Source organism: Lissotriton helveticus, chromosome 4_1 (assembly GCF_964261635.1).
Source record: "Lissotriton helveticus chromosome 4_1, aLisHel1.1, whole genome shotgun sequence".
NCBI lineage: Eukaryota > Metazoa > Chordata > Amphibia > Caudata > Salamandridae > Lissotriton > Lissotriton helveticus.
In genome coordinates, this window is record NC_136063.1 from 1,916,853,589 (window position 1) to 1,916,875,987 (window position 22,399).

At 47.0% G+C, this 22,399-nt stretch overlaps 1 protein-coding gene across 7 annotated transcripts in view; it reads left to right on the plus strand.

Annotated features, from left to right (window-relative positions):
* Window positions 1-22,399, plus strand: part of PHF6 (PHD finger protein 6) — a 467,171-nt gene that overhangs the window by 355,662 nt on the left and 89,110 nt on the right. For 6 of the 7 annotated variants that reach the window (XM_078688560.1, XM_078688565.1, XM_078688561.1 and 3 more), the window contains exon 10: window positions 9,395-9,528. In XM_078688560.1, the coding sequence (XP_078544686.1) occupies window positions 9,395-9,528 (134 nt within the window). Of the gene's footprint in view, window positions 1-9,394; window positions 9,529-12,388; window positions 12,517-22,399 lie in introns of all 7 variants that reach the window. The other variant, XR_013610659.1, reaches the window with a different exon arrangement.

Sequence of the window (22,399 nt, forward strand, 5' to 3'; positions counted from 1 at the left end):
ATAAGGAAATCACAAGTTTGTGACCTAGGGAAACCACATAAAACACATAATAAGCAGCGTGTTACAATCATGTGACTATTTAGTCAATATTGTCAGTAGTCACATGTATTCTAACTCCTGTATATATTAACACTAGGAGTAATGGTATCGTAGATTGTACAAGAACACTCTACATTTCACTCAACGTAAGTAACAGGACATTCATCAACCCCGAAAATATGACAACAGGGATAGACGTAAAGTTCTCCAACGAACAATACCCTACGAACCCCTAAGAAACCGGCCCAATATTTACACGTACGGATTTCATATCCCATAATTCGAGTGGGCAGTCTTCCCGTCTTACCTGTCCGGATTACCGCGTCCCGATAATCGTATGCTCTCGGCGGCGTGTACCTTGGCCGCCATTTTATCTCTGTTTACATACACTGTACGGCTAAAAACGTGTTCCATCTCTAATTCCGTACCTTGATCTTACGGAACTAAAAGTATACTGATTGGGGTAGCAAACCACTAAATAAAACCAATCTTTGATGATGAAACAGTATTAGACGTAACATTAAACGGTACTTAAGTTAAACCTGTATTCCTCAAAAAGATACCCACATTGCGTTACGTCCGTGATTCCGGCGAAGTGTACCAAGAGCACCCAAGTGTCCTACATGAAATTATCGATTTAAAAGGCAATAATCCGAACGTATCAACCTTAGGCAGGATATTAGTTTGATCTGTTTATCCAAAGCAGGTTTGTAATTAAACCACCATTTATTTTACTTACAATCTCTTATTGGGTGTATTGTTTTATAGATTCATGATTACAGTTTTGTACAGGTGTATATGAGATGCAGTCTATTTGGAGTTCACGTACTTGTTAAGAAGGATTTGGCAAGTTATAAGGTGAATCGAAAAATTACCTTAATAAATAACATGTTTTGGATCATGAGTGTGAATAAGCCTGTATACATGTTGAAATTTACTTTATAATTAGCAAAACACAATGCCAGTGCTGCACCTTTCTTTTGCTATTTATCCAAGAAGCAATGAATCAAACAAATGCTATTGTAACCACTTTTTCAGTTTGATTTAATCAAAACTTTGTTTTCACCAATTTACATCTATTTTTTATCACAACATCTCAAGTTATAAATACTTCATTTTCTTAACCTAAAGACCATCCCCCCCTTACTATAACCTTTGGAAGCCCAATTGGAATTCCCCTTCATGCATACTCGTACACACACTCCCTGCACATCACACACTCTGTTCCTGTTTCATACTCATTTACAGCTAATCACCACATTCATACCACTTTCACACGAAAACCCACCCTGGGGTGCCTCAACAGAATCTTTTACTGGAAAGACACTAGTTCAAACAATTTACAAAAACAAAGAAACAACTATGAGAACAACGCCATCAACACAATCTGAGACAAAATCAGGTCTTAAACAGATTTTTTTCTCTTTTGATTGGTCTACGCTTTTCGAATCCCTTCCTTTGAGAGGATTCTCTTCAGGACCAAAAATTTCTGAAAGACATGAAAAACAATCTTGTCTTACTATATATCCTCTATGTGTTTGTCCATTAGCACCCACTCTGTTGCACTTATAGTCTTACCATCTCGTACAGTCGAATGGAATCATATAAACCTTCCTCTTTTATCTTCTGAAAACAGAGATACATAAACTAGTCTTAGAGTGGTCTTTTCTTAAGCCATTTGTTGGACCCAAACACCCTATATCTACAAATTCTTACTTGTGAAGGTGGGCGCAAAGCGCCTAATTGTGAACCCAACTCCAGGTGTGTTTGGAATAAATCTGCAAAGCAATTTGAGTCGCGTGAGCATAAAATTAGAATGCCCTTAAAAGTTGCTCTACCGCATAGTTAAAATATATCTGGTACCTGATCTTGATCTGTATTCACTGGTGGTGACTCCTCTGTCCAGGGTTTAATTATTCAGTTGTCTATGGAAGAAAGCCGAGTTTAAATCCCATGTTGTTCAAAAAAACTTCCTATTTGAAAAGGGACTTGTGTGTATATAGCCAATATTGTAGTCCCATACTCTATAGTGCTCCATTTTATACAAAAAACGAGTTTAAATCCCTTTGTTATTCATCTTTACTAAGAATCCCTGTAAAATGTGTGTATCTTGTCCATTTCGCGAAGGCGTGTTCCTCTATGCCCCGCTCTAAAAACAATGTCGAGTGTGGATTCCTTGTTGCTAGGGAGGGCTTTTAGTTAGTTAAATGCCCCTATCGAACTTGTCTATGTGGCCGATATTGCCTTAACTAGCACCGGTAAATGGTTTTTCTTACTTTAAACTCTCACAAAGAAGTCTGTAATGGTCTCTCAAACGGGCGCCGATTCTCTCATCTGAACGGTGTTTACTCGCGTAATCTCGCGTTTGTTAGGTGCTTTTTCTGGATGCGAGTCTGAACAAGGAATTCTGGGAATTAGAGTTTTTTAGAAATGCGACTCAAGTGCTCTGAATGCTCATTCCTTATAATAAATTCGCCATTTACATGGGTTCTAGTCCCACCTTTATACTAGTCGAGTTTTTTGGATTAACACATTTTTTTATGGAACTATTTGCCAGGGGGTTTCACGCTTATATCTAAAGATGGTCCTAAGAATTCATTAGTGGCCTAGACAATTATCCTGCATTTATGCAATTTGATGTTCTCGTGTTGAGAAGTCTCTAGGATGACCTAGAGACTTTGGTAGTATATAAACATATGACTTGATTTTATATTAGTTAAAATGTTAATTCATGGATATGACATTTTGCACGTGCTTCAGGAGAGTACGTTTCATGTAGAACATAACTTATAGACCGACTTCACTGGCAATGGCTGGGGATCTAAGGAATGCCATTTGAGAGGTGACACATCTGTTACACCACACACTTGTAAAAACTGTGATAGATGTTAGCTCTGGTCTAATGCCCTATTTTGTTAGGAAATGCCCATTAAATCTGGCTAACTTCGTGCTAGATGTCGTAATTGTCCTCACCCATATTTAAGGTATATGTCACATCTCTGAAGCTGATGGTCTTAGGACATTAGAGTAAAAACAAGTTATAGGTTTTTTTTTAGTCCCTTTTGGTCATACAGTCCATCATTTGGCCCCTCTTGGTGCTCAGTAGTTATGTAGACATTTCAAAGTTTAGACCTCTTTTTCTCTGGATTGTACATTACATGCTACCAATTGAAGCTAAGAACAAAATTAAAATTAAAAATATCAAACATATAACAAAAAGGAAAGCATAACATATTTCAAGAACTGCAGTTACTGGGTTGATGGCATTTAAAGGGCACTTAAAGCTATGCCATTAGTCTACATAGACCAAATGTAGCAAAAGAATAATACATACAAAACTTTTTTTTTGTGTTCGAGGCATATTAGCTGTAGATCATATACTTGTGCATAGATCGCCATCTGGTGTTTGGCTTGGATGTTTGCACTTTGTTTTGGTCTACGAAGAAGTCTTTGTAGTCACAAGATAGGTGACTCCTCCTTATGGTGATAGCGAGCATGGGCATCAACTCCATCTCCAGGTTGGTTTTTTCCACTATCAGGTCCGGATAGGATTTGCTGCTCTCCAGGTCGGTGTCGTTCTTGAACACCCTTCGATGCGCAATCCCTCACCACTCAATGGTATTGTCTCATTCGCATTTCCCTTTCGACACGCATCTTCGAAAAATATATAGTCATCGACGCGGGCCGCTGGGCCTATCCGTGCCGACCACGCCAGCTGTCAATGGAAAGGACTCCTTTTAAAAAATGCCCTGTGTGTGGTGCTATGTGCCCACACATGGACTTACACCAGGTTTGTAATCTCTGCCTCTCCCCAGAGCACGAGGACAAGAACCCCAGGTCTGTGCATCTAACAGGTCGAAGAAAACCATCCGCGACCATCGGGCACGACGTCACAAAATGTCCTGCGGAAGCAGCTCGATTCCGGACATCTTCAGAGCATAGCCCAATGTCCAACCAGAACACGAAGCTGATGAAGGAAAGATCTCAGTCTCCAAAGCCGATGACTCTGACATCGAAGACGAGACAGTCACCCCAGCTCAGCGGTCCGCGAGTACCGAGACCCCTTTCCTAACCAAACCCAAACAAAAGGCTCCGGTAACACCTTCGCCCTCTGGCTCAGGTCGACACCAGCAACCTATTACAGACGCCCGCCCTCTGCCCCGGCTATGAAACCGAAAGAAAAGCCTTCCGGCTTGGGCTTGAGCCAACCCCGTTCTGTTGCCGACAATTCACCTTTGGCACCGATGCCCAAAACCAAATATGTGCTACACCCTTCTTCGTCGGCACCAAAAACAGCCTCGATGCCAAAGCCCCCTGCGTCTAAACAAACTAAGGACAATCATTTGGAGCCGAAAAAGGTCTTGGAGCCGCAAACTCCTATACCGAAAGCTAAAGAGCCCAAGACCCCGCAGTAAGCTACAGAGACAAAGTCAAAAGAACATTCTGACCCTAAGTGTTCGGCACCGAAAAAGAACATTGTACCCAAACAACAGTCTGTGCCAGATTTTTCGGATCCAAAGCAAAAAACATTGACCAAGACACCGATAAGGTTGTTGCCAAGCCTCCTAAAAAGAGGAAACGGGACACTTCAGAACACTCTGAAATACCCATTTCCAGCTGATCCTAATTTGCTAATTTCTCCAGCACACTCCCCACAACATACATTTTCCCCTCAACCACAGGATGATGAAGATGATTATACTGATGGGGATGGGGATGGGAATGGAGATCCAGATCGGGATGATGACGCACATACCATCCCACATGATACAGATCCTTGGGGTGGTTACAATGCTGATCCCGATCCACACAATGACCCGGACCTCTATCCCTCTAGGCCATCACCACCAGATGACGATATTAGGATAGCGCAACTAATTAATAGAGCTGCTCAATACCACGGGGTACAATTACAATTACACTCTGGTCCCTTAGAGGAAGACTTTTTATTAGGAAACATTTGCACCCTCACAAAAATCCACACACACCGTGCCAATGCCAAGTCATGCTAAAACGTGCACCAGAACTGTTTAAAGACCCTGTCACAGCCTTAACACCAGTGTAGACAAAAGATATAAGGCAGCTTCCAAATACCTAGTGTACATCAGAGGTCAGGTCCCTTTAGATTTTCTTGTGGTGTCTAATGCACGGAAGAAGGCTAATTCACAAAGCACATGCGACGCCCCTCCTCCTGACAAGGAATCAAAACTCATAGACTCATCCAGGAAACATATCGCGTCACAGGCTGCAAATCATTGGCGGATTGCCAATACCCAAGCTTTATTGGCCATATATGACAGAGCTCACTATGATGAGCTTGAAAAGCTTATGCAACATCTTCCTGACCAGACCAATATAAAGACAAGCTAATGATTTTATACATGAGCATAAATTAATAACCAACACATCTATCAAATGTGCACTCGATGCAGCTGATACAGCATCTCGTGCTATTAATACCAGCGTTTTACTACGCAGGCCCGCTTGGCTCCGAATCTCCGGATTCAAGCAGGAGGTGCAACCCACTATTCTTAATCAGCCTTTTGCAATTACCTTCCCCTAGAGGTTCATTTTGTCGCTCCTTTTACAGGGCTGGCTCCAAAACTATTGGCTCAGAACATCCCTCTTCATCATATAAAAGTCCCAATCAAGCTACCTCCACCAGAGGATATTTTTGAGGAGGGGACAGAGGTAACCAAGGAAAGGGAAGATGTTGCGGTAACAATACCAGCAACTCCCCTACCCCCAAGCAGTGACTTCCCTTTACTTCCCACGGATCATCCCACTCCTGTCGGGGGACGTATCTCACAGTTCCTACCTGTCTGGAATTCCATTACAACAGACAAGTGAGTAAGACAAATTATCCAGTATGGTTATTGCCTGGAACTCCCCTCCACTCCCCCAAATATCCCTCCCAAACAACGGCCAATGTCCGCGGAACATCTGATTCTTCTAAAACAAGAGGTACTCTCTCTATTACAAAAACATGCAATAGAACAAGTCCCCTTGCCTCATCAAGGCACAGGGGTTTACTCCCTCTATGTTCTAACTCCAAAAGAGGATGGCTCTCTCAGGCCGACACTGGACCTCAGACCGTTAAACCTCTACATTCAGTCAGACCACTTCCACATGGTCATTCTCTAACAGGTGCTCCCTCTGCTTCAACAGGGCAACTTTCTCTCCACTCTGAATTTAAAGGACGCCTACTTTCATATTCCCATTCACCCCGCTCACAGGAAATATCTCAGATTTGTGGTAGACGGTCAACACTACCAATTCAAAGTCCTCCCGTTCAGAGTGACAAAAGCACCCCAACTCTTCACCAAGTGCCTTACAGTAGTGGCGGCTCACACACAAAGACACCATATTCACGTGTTCCCTTATCTGGACGACTGGCTCATAAAAGCCAAGTCACACAGCAGCTGTGTGCAACACACACACACAAAGCAATCCAGTTGCTTCACGACTTGGGATTCACGGTGAACCTCACCAAATCCCACCTACAACCGTCCAACACACAACAATATCTAGGAGCTACAAAATACACCTCAAAAGCTCTAGCATACCCCAACCCAGTCAGGATAAGCAACATGCAAGCTCTAACATCAAAATGTCAGCCTCAACACTCAATACCAGCTCAAGTGTTCATGCAGATAATCAGGATGATGGCCTCTTGCATTCTCATTGTCCCTTCTGCAAGACTGCAAATGTGTCCCTTACAGGGAGTGTGTTGGACGTCAGTGGAACCAGGCTCAAGGTCAGCTAACAGATTTGGTGTTGGTGGACGGCCGCACACATCGCTCTCTGCAGTAGTAGAACACACAAAATCTCTCCAAAGGGCAGTCGTTCCACAGATAGTGCTAACAACAGACGCATTGCTCACCGGTTGGGGAGCTCATCTTAAACCATACCATTCAGGTCATCTGGACCCCTCAACAAAAACAATTCCACATAAATTACCTGGAACTGTTGGCAATTGTCCTAGCGTTAAGGTCCTTTCAACTCCATCTAGTAGGCAAAGGTGTCCTGGTCCGTACAGACAACATGACAGAAATGTACTACATACAAAAACGGGGGGGGGGGGGGCGCACACTCTCTGCAGATTTCACACCTAGCTCAAAGCATATGGAGATGGGCCATTCTGCACAACATATATCTCCTTGCGGAACCCCTCCCAGGAGTACACAATCAGATTGCAGATCTGCTCAGTCGTCAAAGACAGCAGATTTACGAATGGGAACTTCATACTCAAGTTCTTCTTCCATTATTTCACATGTGGGGCCACCCAGAAATAGATCTGTTCACCACACACCAAAACACAAAAGGCCCAAGCTTCGCATCCAGGTATCCACACCCATTGTCCAAAGGCAATGCGCTATGGATGAACTGGTCAGGCAAATTTGCTTACAGTTTTCTGCCTCTCCCGCTCATTCTGCTAGTGGTTCGGAAGCTCAAACAGCATTCCCTCACAATGATCCTCGCTCCAACATGGGGCCGACAACCATGGTTCACAGCCCTCTTGAAACTATAAGTAGCTACGCCACTCACCTAAGCTTCTCACTCAGTACCATGGAAAGATAAGGCATCCAGATCCCAATCAACTCAACCTTGCGATCTGGCACCTGAAGTCTTCGAGTTTGGCTACCTCAATCTCTCTCCTGGCTGCATGAACATCATTAAAGAGGCTAGACGTACTACCACCAGAGCATGCTACGCCGGAAAGTGGAAGCAATTTGTAATTTACTGTACAAATAACAAAATCAATCCACTAGATTCTTCTATTCAAAACATTATCTGTTATCTCTTGCACCTACAACAATGTAACCTAGCATATACATCCATAAGACTACATCTCGCTGCAATAGCAGCTTATCTTCAAAACAGACAACACTTGTCTTTGTTTAGAGTACCCGCTATCAAAGCATTTATGGAAGGACTTAAAAGAATAATTTCACCCTCTCCAGTATGGAATTTAAATATTGTCCTTACCAGACTCATGGGTCCCCCTTTTGAAACTCTGCACAAATGCGAATTTCAGTTCCTCGCTTGGAAAGTAACCTTCCTGATTGCCATCACATCTCTTAGGCGAGTTAGTGAACTCCAGGCATTAACCATATAAGAACCATTTTTGCAAATCCATCATAACAAAGTGGTTCTTAGGACTAACCTACATTTTTAAAGTAGTTTCTGCCTTCCATCTTAACCAGTCTGTTGCACTCCCAGTTTTTTTCCCTCTTCTAGACTCAGTGGCAGAACGGGCTCTTGACACGCTAGACATTTAAAGAGCAATACTCTACTATATTGAAAGAACAAAATCCGTTAGAAAGACTAAACAACTCTTTGTGGCTTTCTCCCTACCTCATAAGGGAAATCCCATTTCATACGCAGGGATTGCAAGGTGGATTGTTAAAAGCATCCAAGTATGCTATCTTAAAGCCAAACGCACATTAACCATTCCCTCTAGAGCTCATTCCACATGTAAACTAGGGGCTTCTATGGCATTCTTAGGGTGCATTCCCCTAGATGACATCTGCAAAGCAGCAACTTGATCTACACCGCACACTTTCACAAAACACTATTGTGTAGATGTGCAGCAAAACAACAAGCTGGTGTGGGTCATGTTGTATTAAGAACACTTTTTCAGACCACTGCAACATATACAGGTAGCCACCGCTGAGGAGAAAAATGCGGTATAGACTATGCACAAGTATATAATCTACAGTTCATATGCCTCAAACGGAAAATGCTACTTACCAGTATGCATCTGTTCTTGGTACGTAGGACTGTAGATTCATATACGCCCACCCGCCTCCCCGGATACCACTTATCTGTTGCACTACTACTATCTTACTTAGATACATCACATATGGACATCTCTTTCTATTTCTTACTAACTCCATCATAACCCTTCATGGCAAACAATCAGGAGATGGAGGCAATGCCCATGTGCACTATCACCATAAGGAGGAGTCACCTATCTCGTGACTACAAAGACTTCTTCGAAGACAAAAACAAAGTACAAACATCCGAGCCCACCACTAGATGGCGATCTATGCACAAGTATATGAATCTACAGCTCCTCATGCCAAGAACAGATGCATACTAGTAAGTAGCATTTTCCTTTCCTTTTTCTTCAATTGGGAATGAGTGCTATTTATTGTTAAGGTAGAACTAACTGTGGTTCTCTTTATAATATGCATTTACAAAGATCTTTCTCCTTGCATACATTGCATTTCTTGTTCCCCATTTTCCTAGAGGCTACAGAAGCAACGTATTTAACTTTATTTTTTCTTTTAGTTGTTAGCAGATTTTATTGTATTTGTGAATTTTTTTTGTCTTTATTTTTCTGTGATAGAAATGTACGCTTTGCAGTCAACTTGGTGCCACCATTGGATGTGAAATTAAAGCTTGTATCAAGACTTACCACTACCACTGTGGAGTGCAGGACAAAGCCAAATATATCGAAAACATGTCACGAGGGATATACAAGTATGTATGTTATGATGATTTATCAAGTGGAAAGTGTGACCTTTCAATTACAGTGTGTACTTTATTGCTTGTATTATTAACAACGCCCATCTAAAAAACACCCTTTATTAATTTTTATAGTAAACCCAAGCCCCACTACATCTGTGGTTTGATTGGCACAATGCCCTTACTTTAGACGCTAAACCTCTAGTGAGAATGTGCCCGCCTAATCTTTGGTTCACCAAATAAGATTGCACATGAGAAGCCCAGTACACACAGAAAGGATTATTTGAAAAATAGACTGGTAGGACTTCATAGGATTAGTCCATGTAAATGTTAGAGTTAACTAAAGTTGCTAACAACATTCTTTTGATAGTTTAAGAGCCAGATAAATCATTGCTGGCTATTCTAGAATCGAATAATCAGCTTGGCAGTCTTTCGAGTTCTACATTTAATTGGGATAAAACAGTAGATATATACATTTTCAAAAATGAAACAAAGACTAGAATAGATGCAGTGATTTATTTATTTACTTAAAGGTTTTATATAGCGCTGGCTAGACCCGGAGGTATCAGAGCGCTTTACATGAGGATCAGACAATAATTGCAGGTTACAGCTTTACAAAGGTTACAGTTATTAGAGCATGGCAACATAGTGACAAGTAAGGTTGAGACAAACAAAAAGGAACATACAGGTAAGGGAAAAAGCAGGCAAGGTGAGTGGGGGGGGGTAGGAGCAGGGGAAGTAGACAGAGAATGAAGGAGGGAAAGAGGAGGGTAGGGTTAGAGACACGGCAATGCAAGATCCTTTCTATAGGAGGAAAGGGATATAGCCTTTACTAGGATTGTAAGAACAAGACTCAAAGATAAATCGTGGTGATTTTGGATACTTTTCAAGAGAAGCTAACATTAGTTTAAAATTGTTAAGCTTAAGGCAAATGTTGAATGCATCTAACATAATTCTTCTTCCTAAAATCCTTATGTCTAATAACCTCTGGATCACATAACCAACATAATACACCTATCTTTTGAAAGAGCAATATAAACTGTATTGTGGAATGGGAGAAGGTGCAGATCAATTTGTTATTGCTCTATTCTCCTAACGGACATGGATGATATTTTTACTAGGAAATATGTGAGGAGACACCTATCTTTTGGTTACTACGTAAAATAATTTTTTACAAGGTAAATCTCCTTACTAAACCAACCACAGAGAGTAAATGTACAACTTTAATAGTACACTCATAAAAAATAAATCTCCTTCTCTCACAGTTTAAAAACAATTAAGCCACTATATGTTTCAGAATAGACATTTCACAGCAGTGGCCCTTTTGTAGGACAGCTATCAGACCACACAAGTATCTATTTGTGAAAAGACCTACTGTCAGCTTACAGTGGGCTTGGAGCACACCCATTGGTTGACTTCAATCAATCAATCATGGGTTGGTGAAGCGCGCTACTCACACGCGAGGGTCTCAAGGCGCTGGTGATGGGGTAGGTCTAGCAGCTCCGATCAGTTGAAAATCCAGGTCTTAAGTGCCCGTCTGAAGGTGAGTAGGGTAGTCGAGCGTCTTATTTCAACTGGGAGAGTGTTCCATGGTGTGGCGGCGGTGTAGGAGAAAGCTCTCCCTCCGGCTCTGCTTCGGTGGATGCGGGGGACCTCTGCCAGGGCGAGGTCGGAAGAGTGAAGGTTCCTCTTGGGGACTTCATCGTCATGTGTTTCTACCTCCACTGAAGCATAGCCTGATTACTTGCGTCTCTCCACTGCTTACTTTTGAGGTCCAATTTTTCTTTTTGGTTAAGCCATGTGATATCCAGCTGTCTCCCTCCACGTGTTTTTCACATCCCCTCACAGTTTTCAGTTTCTATCTCTCTAGCCCGTGTACTTCTGTACCCCCAAACCCTTCTCTGCTTTCTCACTTAGGGGCTTCTCCCTCGAGGGCTCGCCCCTGTCAGAACCTGTCACAGTCTTAACACTACTAGGTTTTCCGTTAATGCCATCACTTTAAAGACATCCCATGACTCTAGAAAAAGGGTGAATTTCAAAACAAGGAAGTACAGGAAAAAGTCAAAGATAGCAAACTATCTTTAGTGCAGCCGTCTAGTGTTTCATGCAGAAGGGCACAAATTGAATATCTTGGAACATCTCCTCTGTAATCTTGCACTTCACCTGAGTTTCCAGAAGAGTAGGACTCTTCCTCAAGAAGCGGCGCAAATGTTTAGTCAGGGTAGCGAATCGCGTTACTATAATCGTTTAGCTTCGCCGCACCATAGGAAGGAAAAGTGTACAGAAGTTGTTGCTGACCGCAGAATCCAAGTAAGGTTGTTCTTGTCACATTGAGTGAGTCTGTGCGTAGTATTTGTCTTCCGTTGCAGTTGCCCAGTAACTCGAAAACCCATTAGAGTTCCGTGAAGACACTGTGAGGCATATGCGCAGTTGTGTTTGTGGGATTAGTGAATGAATTTTGCGATAGTTCAAGGAAACGATTATTTATAAGGAGGTACGAGCAGCATTTGAATGAGAGCTTTGTGAACTGGCAGTATGTTTCAGTTACGTTTAATAATTATTTCCTAGCTAAGTCTCAGTAAATATTTCTTGAGTCATAAGATATTTCACAAAGAAAGATTTGCATCGTTTTTGAGTAAATAAGAAACACTTAGAACTTACCTGAGTAAAAGAGTGAGTCCTTCGATGTATTTTCCTCTGACTTTAGTATTCTGAAGAAAGAAATAAAGTACAAGTATTAGGAGACTACAGGTTGAGAATTCTAATACAGAGTTTACAAGAAAACACTAAGGGGTAAAGTATTACTACAACGAATAAAAAATTTGCAGAGATAAAAGTAGAATTGTGAAGGTAATAATAATATGTTAAATTACAGAATCTGCTTAAAGAACAGTGTTTCAAGATAGAGAGAAAAGAAGTGTGCAATAATTTATTAAAGAAATCAACAAACATAATAAAAACAACAAAAGAATAGAAGAGTGGCAAGAGCCAAGAAAGTGACAAGTATGTAAATAAGACAAATGTGTATATATATAAATATATATGTTTTAGATTAAGGAGATATAGTAGAGAAACGATAATAAATGTACATATCTTATTTCAGTAATTCATTAACTAAGGCGTGGAAGATTAACCAGCCGAGTAAGTCTGGAGATAGAAGATTTGATGAAAACTTGGCAGTCTCTTCTCTGTCCCAAACCCCTTTCCGCCCTTTGAGTTCTCTTGTTGTGCAAGTAAAGATTGACGATGAGTGAGTTGGAGTGGGGCATTGAGTCCTGGTGGCATTCTGTTCCTGTGCAAGAAGGGCAAGAGGCCTTCCTGACACCCCACCTCCCTTTTGCTGTCTCCACCCACCCTCCTGTTTCTTGTTGCTGTCTACTCCCACCCTCCTGCTACCTGTTGCGATCTCCTCCTAGTCTCCTCGTTGCTGTCTCCTCTAGCTCCCCTTGGGTGTCTTTCCCCCTACCTTCTAGTCCCTAATCCTATTCCATTTCGCCCTTTTGGTCTCTGTTGCTACACCCATGCATTTTTTTTGTAAATGTCTTTATTAGATGTTCCTCCATGTCAACAGGTTACATACAATAATCAGCAGCAGTCTCTGTCACCTCAACCGAGGTGGAACACGATTTTATATCAATACGAATCCGGATTCAGACCACAGAACTAGACCGAGGAGGAGACTCTTGTTCCCGATTCCTTCACAGTTTTATGAACGTTCCCACAACATAACTGTAACTGGCCTCCCCCCACCCCCCACCCCTACCCCTTCCCCCGAAACCCCACGCCTCCCCACAGAATACTTAGCTTAGATTTATCCACAGAGGGGTGTCAATTACGCTCTACTTGCAAGAAAAGGCGGGCTCTGTGGAAGAGGCTGGGACATTATGGGAATCTTCAAGGTTACCATTCGAGGAAAGTGTATAGGAGTACAGGCAAGAGTCGTCGAAGGCACTCCCCTCACGGCAAAAGGATATAGAAAGCAAATTAAAAACACTGGAGAGATGCTATGAACTATGTCCTGACAAGCACACACTACCAGAAATACGTGAACACCTCACTAAATAATCAGAAACAGCAGAGCAGGAAGTGCGCTGTATGTTTAGACAATGGAGAGCAAGATCGTACGGGGAGGGCAGAAGACCGGGGCATACATTAGCTTCTAAAATAACAGAACCAAAGTGCAAAAAAAACATATTGTAGAGATAGGGGCCCAAAATGGGGTTAGATGCTATGACACCCCAGCCATTCTGTCACAATTTATGGATCTCTGCAGCCGTCTGTATGGGCCGCGAGAAGCCACAACGGCAGCAGACATGGTTGAATATGTGGAAGATGTGACCTTAGTATGGCTCTCCCCGGGACACAGGGAATTTCTGGTGCAACCAATCACAATAGAGGAAGTGAAAGAAGCCTTAAGCACTCTGCCAAATAGGAAAGCATAAGTTTGGGCCGGAATTCCCATTGAGTCTACAAGACCTATGCAGGGCTATTAGCGCCATACTTGCATGCAATGTAAATAGAAGTGCAATAAAAGCACACGTTGCCCCTCCACTTCGTGAAGCTTTCATAATAACATTATTGAAACCGAATAAGGCCCCAGAATGGTGCAAATCCTATAGGCCCCTATCCCTTATAAATATAGACACCAAAATCTGGGCCAAAATAATAGCCACTGTCCCTAAAAATTGACTCATACATGGTCAAGGTGGAACAAGTATCGTGGACATATTTGCGCTCCCCCGCCCTTCCTCTCCCCGTTCCCCTTCTGGAAGACCCTATACTAACCCTGGGCGTAGTTTGCGTAGTAGCGCTTCGCATAGCTACGCGAACTGCGTAGAGCGGTAGGAAAATGCTGTTCGCACTGATTGCACAGTGCCGGATGCTTGTCCGCACTGTGCAATCATTGCAAACGGCATCTTGCACAGTGCAAGTCGTCGGTTTCTGGCTCTCGAGTAGATTTGTACTCGAGCGGCAGTTTTCTCGACGCAGACTGGTAGTTTCTCATCGCGAGCATACGCGACCACTCGCAATGAGAAACCCGACCTCCCCGCGCTGAGATTCTCGCCGGGAGGTTTATTTTCCACGCTCGCGATCAGCAACTTGATGTTGCTGATCGCGAACAAGGAAAAAGTCTGGGGGTGAACGTTTTGCCATTGTGCAACATTCCGTCCATCATCTTGTGTGTTTTGCTGTTCACCCTATGTGGGAAGGGTATGCCCAGACGTGGGTTCTGTGCTCACTACGCCACTGGAGTCAAGCTATCCTGGCTGATGAAGGCTGATAGCCAGAAACCGGTCCTAGGATGCTTGATTCCGGTCCAGGCTTGGCAGTTCGGTCTGGACTATTCCCATGAGGCACAGGATCAAGACAGATTTGCATATGGCAATGTCTGAACTAGGGTGGCTTGGTCAGCAAAATAACGATGGATTAAACCCAGATCTGTGACTGGGGGTAACTGTTTTGCCATTGTGCAACATTCCATCCATCATCTTGTGTGTTTTGCACCCTCGGATTTGAAAGTGGCCACTTGCCATCTCCTCATTTCCGATGATATGATGCTCTACGTTCTCAACCCTGAGGCTAAGCTGGCACTCCTCTTACGCCAGTATGTCAGCTATAAATGGTACTTGGGTCTGAGTATCAATTGTCACAAAAGAAACAGGTTAGTATTAGATTCCTTACCTTAGAATATCCCCAGGCGTCAGTCTGGATCCGGAAACTTTTGCGTAGCAGTACCCCTGCGCGTCGGTAGGCGTCGTCTGCAGGCGTCTCCTGCGTCTCTGCGTCCGTCGTCAGCGTCGTGCGCCGTGATGACGTCGCTGGAGTATATAGACGCCGCCTCCGCGCGCTGACGTCAGTTCTTCTTTTTTCCGCGCCAGTTAGCGCAGATCCGAAGAGCAGTACTCCGGTCTTTGACCAAAGTTTTTGAATCTTTACTGTTACTCTTAAGGTGCCGGTAGGATGCCCGGTTTTAAGAATTGTGACGGCTGTGACCGCACGATGTCGGTCACGGACCATCACCGCCTCTGCCTCCGGTGCCTGGGCCCGGACCACGACGTGGACGCCGTCGATTGCCGGGCCTTGACGAATAAAGCTAGACGGGAGCGGTCCCGCAAGCTACTCGAGCTCCGGGTGTCGGCCCCGCGTCGAGAGCGGTCCCGGTCCGGACGGAGGTCTAGGGAACGATCGAGAGAGCGGTCGCGGAGCCGTCACGAGCGCTCCGGGAGTCGTCACCATTCCTCTGGTTCCTCAGGTAGGAAGCACAAGAAGTCGGGGCGTCGTCATCGTACCCCCGACTCCCCCCGACGCTCGCGCGATGAGGCCGGGGGTTCGGGTGGCCCCGCGGCTCCGCGTGAGTCGCCGACGCGGCCTGCTCCATACCCTGCGGTCCCTGGGCAGGGCGCGTCGCCCGAGGAGATAGAGGCGTTCCTCATGGCCATGAGGGCACTGTCTCCTCCGACGGGGCCTATGGTGCCTGCGGGCCCGGTGGTCCCGTCCGGGGGCCCTAGCGGTTCGGGTGCTCCTGCCTCGACGCCGTCGGGTGCTACGGCCCCGACGTTGCCGACGGCTCCGGCCCCGGCGCCGCAGGGACCTTCAGGGTCGACGCCGGCTGGTCAACCGGCCTCTCCGGCGCCGATTCCATCGGGGCAACCCACGGCGCCGCCCCCATTCCCTCTCCGACTCCGGCCGCGGAGTCGAACCGGCGTCGCCCGACGCCGAGTCCGACGCCGATGGGGCCTGTTGACCCCGGGGAGCCGGTCTACATTGTTGACTCCGAATATGGTGAGGATGTAGATTGCGGAGAGGAGTGGGAGGGGTCTGAGGACCCTCTGACCCGCGAGTGTCAGTACGATGTGGACTGGACAGGTGACTTGGGTGACGCCAGTGGTCTGGATGACTCCCCCAACCCTGGCTTTGTCTCGCCTCCTACCGTGGCTACGGAGGAGGGGGCAGCTTATTCAGTGGTGTTGATGAGTGCTGCCAAGGCCTTACAACTTGAGCTCCCCGTCGCGGCCGTGAGGACTAACATCCTCACTGAGGTACTCAAACCGCAGTCATGCCCACAGGAGCCACTGCTGCCGTTCAATGAGGCCTTAACTGACGTTCTTTTGGGCATGTGGTCCAGGCCCGCTTCAGGTTCGCCTGTTGATAGGAACGTGGCCAGACGCCACCGTCCGTGTACGGATGACCCAAAGTTCTTGTCCACCCATCCCACCCCTGAGAGCCTGGTGATCCAGGCCTCGACTTCCCAGACCGCATTCCCGTCGGCCTTGCCCGACCGGGAATCTAAGAGGTACGACCAGTATGGTAAGAAGGTCTTTTCGTCCCTGAGTCTGGGACTGCGGTCTTGCAACACCGAGTGCCTCTTAGGCCGCTACACCCACTCTCTGTGGGATACGGTCGCGGAACTGCTGCCTGAATGCCCGCTGGAGGTACGGGCTAAGCTCGGCAAGGCTATGATTGAAGGCCGGGACGCAGCAAGATACTCCATAAGGTGTGGTCTTGATACGACCGACTCACTGGGCAGGGCGATGTCCACGACGGTGGCGATTCGTCGCCACGCCTGGCTGAGATCCGCCAATTTCTCGGCAGATGTCCAGAATGCATTGATGGACATGCCGTTTGATGGCAGTCGCCTGTTTGGCGACAAAGCGGACCACGCGCTGGAACGCTTCAAGGACTCCAGGGTCACGGCCAAGTCCTTGGGTCTCTCGACCCAGCGCCAGCAAACGGGTTCGTTTCGCTCCTTTCGTGGCCACGGAAGGGGCGGTCCCACACGTGCTGCCAGCCACGCGCCGCAACAGACTTCTCAACGCGGCGGCGGCCGTGGGAACCGCCGTGGTGGCGGTCGGGGACAGCGGCGAGGTCAGACCACAACTCCCCCCGCAGCATCCGCCTCTAAATCCTCCTAGTCCATGCTTTCAGGCCCATGTGACGCCGGTGGGCGGCAGGGTTCGCCATCACCTCTCCCACTGGCGCACAATAACATCGGGCAGGTGGGTGCTGCAGCTCGTCCGAAGGGGCTACTCCCTCCCCTTCGAGACCACTCCTCCAGCCATGCCACCGCAGAACCACCGTGTGTCGGGGGACCACTTGACACTTCTGCAGGAGGAAGTTACGGCCCTCTTGGCCAAGGGGGCCATCAAGCGCGTTCCTGGGCCAGAAGTAGGATGTGGTTGCTATTCCCACTACTTTCTGGTGCCCAAGAAGGACAAAGGGGGCCTACGTCCTATCTTGGACCTAAGGAACGTCAACGGCTTCCTCCGGAAGGAGAAGTTCAAGATGTTGACATTGGCTCAGGTCTTGGCTGCTCTAGACCCGCAAGACTGGATGGTAGCGTTGGACTTGCAGGATGCGTATTTTCACATCCCCGTCCTGCCGGCCCACTGGCGTTACCTGCGGTTCACGGTAGGCCAGGAGCATTTTCAGTTTATCGTGCTCCCCTTCGGCTTTACCAGCGCCCCACTGGTGTTCACAAAGGTGATGGCGGTGGTCGCAGCCCATCTGCGCAGATCAGGGGTTTCAGTCTTCCCCTATCTAGACGACTGGTTGTTGAAGGCGGGCTCGCCCCAGACAGTCGTCCACCACCTTCAGATGACGGCGGACCTCCTGCATGGGCTGGGGTTTTCCATCAATGTGCCGAAATCACACCTGTGTCCCTCCCAATAGCTCCTTTTCATCGGAGCGGTTCTCGACTCGGCGCAGTTTCGGGTCTATCCACCGGAACGGCGGGTCCAGGATATACAGGCTTTGATTCCCATCTTCCAGCCATTATCCCGGGTTTCGGTCAGGTTGACGCTGCGGCTACTGGGGCTGATGGCTTCCTGCATCCTTCTGGTGCATCACGCCCGGTGGCGGATGCGGGCTCTGCAGTGGGACCTGAAGTTTCAGTGGGCCCAGCATCAGGGCAACTTGTCCGACCATGTCTTGATCTCGGAGGGCACTGCGAGACAACTGCAGTGGTGGCTTACGGACCGCGATTGGGTCAGAGGCAGACCCCTCTCCCTTCCCCAGCCGGAGCACGTTGTTGTGACGGACGCGTCCCTCCAGGGCTGGGGAGGCCACTTGGGAGAGGCAGAGATCAGAGGCATCTGGTCTCCGGCGGAGTCCCGGCTCCATATAAACCTGTTGGAGCTACGGGCGATTCGTCTAGCACTGAAGGCATTCCTCCCCTTTGTCAACGGGAGTGTAGTGCAGGTGTTCACGGACAACACCACCGCCATGTGGTACTGCAACAAACAAGGCGGGGTGGGGTCGTGGACCCTTTGCCAGGAGGCCCTGCGTCTCTGGCAATGGCTGGAACGTCAGGGCGTGACTGACGGTTCAACACCTGGCCGGTTCTCTGAACGCCAGGGCGGACGAACTCAGCCGTCGGTGCTCGATGGATCACGAATGGCGTCTGAACTCGGACGTGGCGCAAGGCCTCTTTCTGCGATGGGGAGAGCCTTGGTTAGATCTATTCGCCACAGAAGAGAACGCGCAATGTCATCAGTTCTGCGCGTTGGAGTTTCCAAGACGGCACTCGCACGGCGACGCCTTTCGGCGCGAGTGGAGTTGCGGTCTGTTATACGCCTTTCCGCCTATACCACTTCTGCCCAGAGTGCTGAAGAAGATCAGGCGCGACCGGGCCCAAGTCGTCCTTGTGGCTCCGGACTGGGCTCGAAGGTACTGGTATCCCGAGCTACTCAGCATGTCGGTCGGTCCCCCGATCCGCCTGCCCCTTCAGGAGGACCTTCTGTCGCAGCAGCAGGGGACGGTCCTCCACCCGAACCTGTCCAGTCTCCACCTCCATGCGTGGAGATTGAGCGGCGACAGTTGAGGCCATTCGACTTGCCTCCTGAAGTCTGTGATGTGATTCTGGCAGCCAGGCGTCCCTCCACGAAGTCGGTATACGCCTGCCGGTGGAACAGATTTGTGGCATGGTGCACAGCAAAGGCTGTGGATCCTCTTTCTGCCCCTCTTTCCGAGGTTCTCCTCTTCCTTCTCTCTCTTGCCCAGCAGGGCTCTGCTCTGGGCACTATCAAGGGCTACCTTTCTGCCCTTTCGGCCTTTCTGAGGCTGCCTGATCAACCTTCTTTGTTCAAGTCCCCTATTGTAACAAGATTCTTGAAGGGCATCACACACATGTATCCACCTGTCCCGTTTGTGATGCCTCAGTGGGACTTGAACCTGGTTCTGACCTTCTTGATGTGCGCTCCCTTTGAGCCACTTCATTCCTGTCCTCTCCGTCTCCTGACTTTAAAGACGGCCTTCCTGGTTGCCATCACCTCTGCCAGGAGAGTGAGTAAGCTCCAGGCTCTTTCTGTCAAACCTCCCTTCCTGTCCGTTCATCCAGACAAGGTGGTTTTGAGAACTAGACCTTCTTTCCTGCCCAAAGTTGTCTCTGCTTTTCACATCGGGCAGTCCATCACCCTCCCCTCCTTCTTCCCGCCTCCGCATCCTTCAAAGGATGAGGAGCGGCTCCATCGTCTGGACCCAAAACGGGCGCTTTCATTTTATATGGATCGCACACGGCAGTTCCGGGTGGATGACCAACTGTTTGTTGGCTACGTGGGTGCGAAGAAGGGACGGGCGGTACATAAACGGACCATCTCTCGGTGGGTCGTTCTGTGCATCAAAGCGTGCTACTCTTTGGCTCGGAAGGAGCCTCCTGTTGGGCTGCGGGCCCATTCCACTCGGGCCACGGCAGCTACTACTGCCCTGGGCCGGGGAGTCCCTTTGCAGGACATTTGCCAGGCGGCTACGTGGGCCTCGCTGCACACTTTTGCGAGGCACTACTGCCTGGACAGTCAAGTCCGGAGGGATGGCTTCTTTGGCCGTTCGGTCCTCCAGGACTTCCTGGTGTAGGATTGTATCGGTTCGCAGACCCACCACCGGGGTTGGTATTGCTGGGGTATCTATTCTAAGGTAAGGAATCTAATACTAACCTGTTTCTTTCAGATGAACAAGTTACTTACCTTCGGTATCGATATATCTGTAAGAAACAGTAGTTAGTATTAGATTCCTTACCGCCCCGCCCATCCTCCCCGTTCTGCGAACTGATACCTAGGGTTAAGGACATCCCTTTCAGGGCCCTAGTTTCAAATGGCACCAGTGTTGGTTCTCACATGGCTCTGCGTGTTCTGGCGCGGAAAAGCTATGTACAAAGAACTGACGTCAGCGCGCGGAGGCGGCGTGTATATACTCCAGCGACGTCATCACGGCGCACGACGACGGACGCGGAGCCGCAGGAGACGCCTGCAGACGACGCCTACCGACGCGCAGGGGTACTGCTACGCAAAAGTTTCCGGATCCAGACTGACGCCTGGGGATATTCTAAGGTAAGGAATCTAATACTAACTACTGTTTCTTACAGATATATCGTTACCGAAGGTAAGTAACTTGTTCATCGTCCTTATTCTCTCTTACCCAGGCCACTGAACCTCATTCCATGAAATTTCCACTAGAGTAGTGTACAGAACCATTTAAATATCTCTGGGTATGGGTGCATAGGGACCCGGAGGTCGTGATCTGGCTGAATTATGGACGAGCAGTTACAAAATTGGTAGACCAAGTAGCTAGATTGTATTGTAATTGCATTTATATAGCGCTTACTGCCCCTAACGAGGCGTCAAAATGCTTTTTTTGGCAAGTGGCATGTTACTCCGGAACCCATGAAGGCTTAGTGGTGAATTAGTATATTGAAAATATGAAAGTAATTGAGTGGTGGATATGGTAGCTAGTTATTTGGATTGAGAAGGATAGTGGAGAGATAGAAGAGGGGAAAATGTTTGCATTTATATAGCGCGTGCTACTCTTGATGGGGTGTTAAAGTGCTTTTTCAGCGAGTAGCATGCTACACCGGAACCCACAAAGGATTAGATGGATCTGATTACCTCATTCTCTGGCTGACTGTGTGGCAGTTACGAAGATGGTTATACTGTCCAGGTTTCTGTATATGTTTGTTAACATTTCTATATTGTGGGCCAGTGAGTTTTTTAAGACCATCAAAACTTGCTCAATAACACTGGTATGGGCTGGTAAACAATCTAGGTGTAGCTGCACTACATTGACAAAACCGTATGAGGGTTTGGGGCCCCGGATTTGTACCTGAATTACTTTTGTGCACAAGCTCAGTTGGTACATTATTGGTACTTTCCAATATAGTATTTGCCACACCAAGCGGTGGAATGTAATGACGCTCTTCCAGTACCTTTTACAGTATGAGCGAACAGAGATCTAAGATTGGATATTAACACCATGCGCCGCACCTCAAAGGCCTGGCATAGATTGAGTGTCAAGGCTGGTTAGTTCTCGATGTCCGCACCAGCACTTCCCTTGACATCCCACCCAGCTATTTTCATTACACACAAACCTAAAGCATTAGACATACTAGCGAAGGTGGGGCTAACTACTTTGGGAGACCTTTACGATGTAGAAAAATTCCTGTAGCTACCAACATTTTCTTCTACCCGGCCCCAAACCCCACTAGTGGTGTTCATATATCTTATGCTCCGGGTAGCTGTGCGATCACTATATCCCCTATTCCTGGAAGGATCAGCCACATTAGGGGTGCTGCAGACAATGTTAACATGTAGCTCACGTAAAGGTCTTATAACTCCTTTTATAACGCTTATCAGAAGGAGATTCCTGATGACTTGTTAGCAGCCCTTGATAGATGGAATGAAGTGCTGGACATACTGCTGTCACAGGGGGACTGGGGAGCTTGCTGCGCACTTACAGTGAGACTCACTGCCAACTGTAACCTGAGAATAATACACTTTCAATATTGACAGCAACTCAATTATACCCCTTTTCAATTACATAAATATGGGCTCTGCTCCAGATCCCAGTGTATTAGATGTTGGACATTGGATGCTGATTTCATGCATTTAGCATGGACCTG